The sequence below is a fragment of the Benincasa hispida genome, chromosome 4 (genome assembly GCF_009727055.1).
Source record: "Benincasa hispida cultivar B227 chromosome 4, ASM972705v1, whole genome shotgun sequence".
NCBI classification, from domain to species: Eukaryota; Viridiplantae; Streptophyta; class Magnoliopsida; order Cucurbitales; family Cucurbitaceae; genus Benincasa; species Benincasa hispida.
The window spans coordinates 3,615,993-3,620,216 of NC_052352.1; the positions used below are offsets into that span (position 1 = coordinate 3,615,993).

Here is a 4,224-nt window from a genome sequence, read left to right on the forward strand (position 1 = left end):
CAAGTCAAGGATAGTGTTTAAAAAAAAAATTGAACTTTTGCACCGTCCAGGCGGAGCCCAATAAATCAGTGTTCATGTGACAATTTCTTAATTTAATTTTATTATGTTAAAAAAAAGCATTGGATTAGTTTTTTATTGTTAATTGTATTTCTATCCACTTTGGACTATAACATATTTTTAATGTTTTACGAACATTTATAAAAGATAGATATCGAATATACCGATAAATAATATCAATACCGAAGCTTTCGAGTTATGGATATATGGACACGTTGAGATTCTACAAATATTGACACCATACACGAACGATATTAAATGCAAGAAGCACATATTCTTAGGGAAAGCCAAGAAAGAAAAGTAAGAAAGGTCTTTTCCAGATGGGAAACAATGAGATGAAAAATTATTAAACTACGAATTGGTAGATGCCAATTCGGTGAGCTCGAATCAGAAAGAAAGGTCAATTGGAGAAAAAAGCTGGCCCCATAGAATTTATACCAAAGCAAATTTACAGCCTTCCATTTCTCTCTCTTTCTCTATATATAAATGCCTAATGGCTACATATCCTTCTTAAGAATTCCCAACTGAAACACATCAAAATCTAGGGAGAAATGGGTTGGTTTATAAGAGAAAGAAGAGGGCCAGCATGGAAACAAGGATGGGCAGAACAAGCCTTGGCTTCCATAACTCCACCACCAAGGCCTCTGCTTGCCATACTTGGAATCTTGGCCATTCTTCTATCTGTTTCATCATATTCAAGCTACAGGTCTCAGGTGAAGAAAACAAGGATCAACTTTAAGCTATTTTTTTTGCTTTTACCTCTAGTATTTGTCTTTGTTGGCAACTCCATTGTTAGATATGGTCGCGTTGTAATTATCACTCCGAGAACAAAGCTCGAACCGGTTTACGTCACGGAAGGCGGTTCTGCTTCGCCTTGGGGAGCGGCGGCTTTGCTGGTGTTATTGTTGGTCTTGATATCTTATCAGCCTTACTTCCACTCTAAGTGGTTTCCAGCAATATGGAGACCATATTATTATTAGGTCATGATGCTCTGGCTTTGGATTATCAATCATGTAAGGTCCCCCATAGTATGTTCCTCCACAGCCAAAAAAGAGAGAAAAAATGATGTAATTTCAGAGAAGAAATGATCACAGATCCATTGAAAAAAAGGGTTTATGTTAGGCTGGTTAGAAGTTATTGACAATTCTTGTTTATGGGCAGAGATAAAAGAATGAAACAGAATACGGACAGATATAAACAGAGATATCTATAGAAGAACAATTTACAGTTACATGGCTATTAACTACCACCTTCTCAATAATCTCACAAATACGTTATGAGAGGAACCAACTTACACACACATACTGCTCCTCAATTTAGGAGGTTTGAAAGACGATGTAAACAATCTTGGGGTCATTGATTCCTATAGAACGTCTCTCTTTCGTTTTAAACTCCCATCTTTCTATATAACCAAAAACAAATACACATTACTTATAACTTACAAGCTCATTTCAGGTTAAACATAGTGAAATTGACCATCAAAGAAAGTGAGAAAACATAAACAGTAAAAAAATCGACAGAGAGATTTAGAAAGAGATTTACGTAATTAACTGATAGTGTGTTAACTACGTCCACGGACAGAGAGGGAAAAAAAACAGACAAAGAATGAAAAACACACAAAATAAAAGGACTGCCAATCACTTCTAACCAGCCCAAAACCATTGTTCATTCTTTGTATTCTTCTTCCATTGTTGGGTTTTGCTAATAAAAAAAAAAAATCATGTGATAGGAACCGTGACACTATCACCATTAAAATTATGTCCAATCACTTAGATTCCCATCAACAACCTCGATGTAGCTACAGATAAGATGTACATGGTAACTCATATTTGATACTAACTGCGAAACAGAGTCAGGAGTGGAGGCATCTTTTAGGCAAATATCTCTCAGTTCTTCAATTTTCTATTATTTTGTCCTAAGTTTCTAACATCCTTGTGTGCTAGTTGTAAAATTTAGTTTTGCTTTTAGGCCTACGGCTGTAATTCTGAGCTGTATGAGCATTTCATTCCTTGAAAATGATATTGGAAATGTGTCGCTATAATTGATAAGTTAATCACATGCACATAGAACTTCAAACTTAGTTACATAAAGACATTAGAAGCCAGGAATAACAGGTAAAAGCAACAAGACAAGCAAATGGAATATAAATTATTCTTGCATGAAAACTACCTTTCTGGTCTCGGAAGATGCTTTTTTCCTCACAATGATGTTATTACCACTACCCTTCTCTTTTTCCTTCACTCCGAAGCCAAATATTCTATAGCCAGATGTGCATCGGTTTAACATAGGTGTAACTGATGCACCATTATGCTTTCTTAAGACTTCCAGTTCATGTGAGATTCTAGAAATTTCATCATTCAATTTTCTAGAATCAATCCCCATCTTTTCCAACTTGCTTTCTAAGGCTCCAATTGTACAATCTTTTTCATCATTCAAAGATTGAAGTCGTTCCATATTAGCAAGAAGATTTTCAATCTTTGTACATGCTAGTTCAACTTCTGTACGCTCATGCCTTAATTTACTTTTGTAGTCATTCTCCATAATGTTGTACTGATTCCATACAAACGTCTTCTCTGCCAGAAGTGCAGTTACCTCAGAACTCCTTTCTGATTGAAGCTTTTCATTTGCATTTTGTAATCTCTGTACCTCGATATTCAAGGTTTTAGAATTTCGTTTTCTTTCGTTAGATTTTCCACTATGCAATGAGCTTCTTGAAGTAACATCCTGAAATTATTTGAAATTTATAACTACGAGTTAACAAAGAAAGTATTAAAGAATTTAAAGGATATTGAAGAACATACAGATGGATCGGTGATTTTAGTAGAGAGCAGGCTAAATAATTCTTTGAAATCTTGCAACTCGTCGTTCGTGTATTCTGCAACATAAGATAAGTATGATTCCACTAATTAACTATCATTGATCATCGTTAGACGGAGAAATGCAACAATGTCAAAAACCTAAAAACCTGATATGATTTGACAAAGGAAACTGTCTCTCTGTTTCAAACTCATGTTCAAATCTAACTTTGATGCCTCGAGGGAGCGTTCCCTATCTCGTAAAACCAAATCCCCTTTCAACTACACATAAATGGCCAAATTCCTCAAAAACAGCAAACTAAAAATTTCACGACATTCTTCTTAATTCGGATCGAGAGAGAGATTGTATTACAGAATGAACCAATACCTGGCAGATAAAATCTTCGTAAAGACGAGTATCTGAGATCCACCGATTGTGTTGCATTCGGATGCGATCTTCAAGAAGTTTTCGCTCTTTAACGAGAGTTTCGAGCTGTTTCTGTTGAGTCTCTAGCATCCGAACCAAAGCGCTGAAGATTTTCTCCCAATTTTGGCGTTCAGAAGAGGATTTCGATCGTTTAATCGTGCCCATTGTCGATTGAATTCAAGATGGAGAGTGCGATTCTGCAATGAGAGAATGAATACTCAATTCGACCGTTGAGGATTTTTTCAAATTCGTCGTATTTTTCAATTTATATTGGTCGGAGGGCCACAAGTCGAAAATATTGGCCCCTGAAATTTTCTCGATTAATGGCCCAGTATTTTCGGCCCATTGGGTTACATGAATCAGTTTGGGATTTCTACATAAAAGTCCTTGAGATTATTAGGTTAATATCTTGAATATTTCATTTTTTACAAAAGAAAATCTATTGAACTCAATATTTTCACTAATATTAGTAGCTATTTACAATTTAACCCTTACATTATATATATATACACACATAATAATACATATTTATGTATTTTTTTCTCTTCCATGCATACTTTTTTCCCATGCATATTCTCTCTCCTCCATGTATACTCTATCTCCTATGTATATTCTCTCTCCCATGTATAGTCTCTATTTCCCATGATTCACACCCATTTCTTCATCTTCCCTATCTTTTCTCCTCTTCGACAATGTGAGTTGTAGGTGGTAGATGATGGCGTTGGGTGAATTGATGGCTCGACACGAAGTGACACAAACAACTTACAATGGCGTAGACGATGTGGGGTGAATCGATGATGACGGGTTGAGTAGATTCAGTCGACAACATGGTGGGGCGAGCAAATCCGATCGACGACGACAGGGAGAGAGATCCGTGGTGGCCATGGCTGAAGAATAAGAGATGAAGATGGAAGGTTATGTATTATAAACCCCCATATGAAGATG

The 4,224-nt window shown here is 36.1% G+C and overlaps 1 protein-coding gene across 1 annotated transcript; it reads right to left on the reverse strand.

Annotated features, from left to right (window-relative positions):
- Nucleotides 1-598: 598 nt before the first annotated feature.
- LOC120075491 lies at nucleotides 599-3,978 on the reverse strand. The gene is made up of 5 exons (XM_039028931.1): nucleotides 3,241-3,978; nucleotides 3,023-3,134; nucleotides 2,859-2,932; nucleotides 2,227-2,781; nucleotides 599-757 (listed from the first exon to the last, which is right to left on the reverse strand). Exons 1-5 carry the CDS (start codon nucleotides 3,442-3,444, stop codon nucleotides 599-601), a joined length of 1,104 nt encoding a protein of 367 aa, XP_038884859.1. The 5' UTR covers nucleotides 3,445-3,978.
- Nucleotides 3,979-4,224: the final 246 nt, after the last annotated feature.

Excerpts from the sequence above, each read along its gene's own strand:
- LOC120075491 (XM_039028931.1), bottom strand. The coding sequence starts at position 3,444 with ATGGGCACGATTAAACGATCGAAATCCTCTTCTGAACGCCAAAATTGG. Across the intron at positions 2,782-2,858 it reads CTAAAATCACCGATCCATCT|GATGTTACTTCAAGAAGCTC; the intron begins GTATGTTCTTCA and ends AAATAATTTCAG. Across the intron at positions 758-2,226 it reads CATCTTCCGAGACCAGAAAG|CTTGAATATGATGAAACAGA; the intron begins GTAGTTTTCATG and ends TGAGACCTGTAG.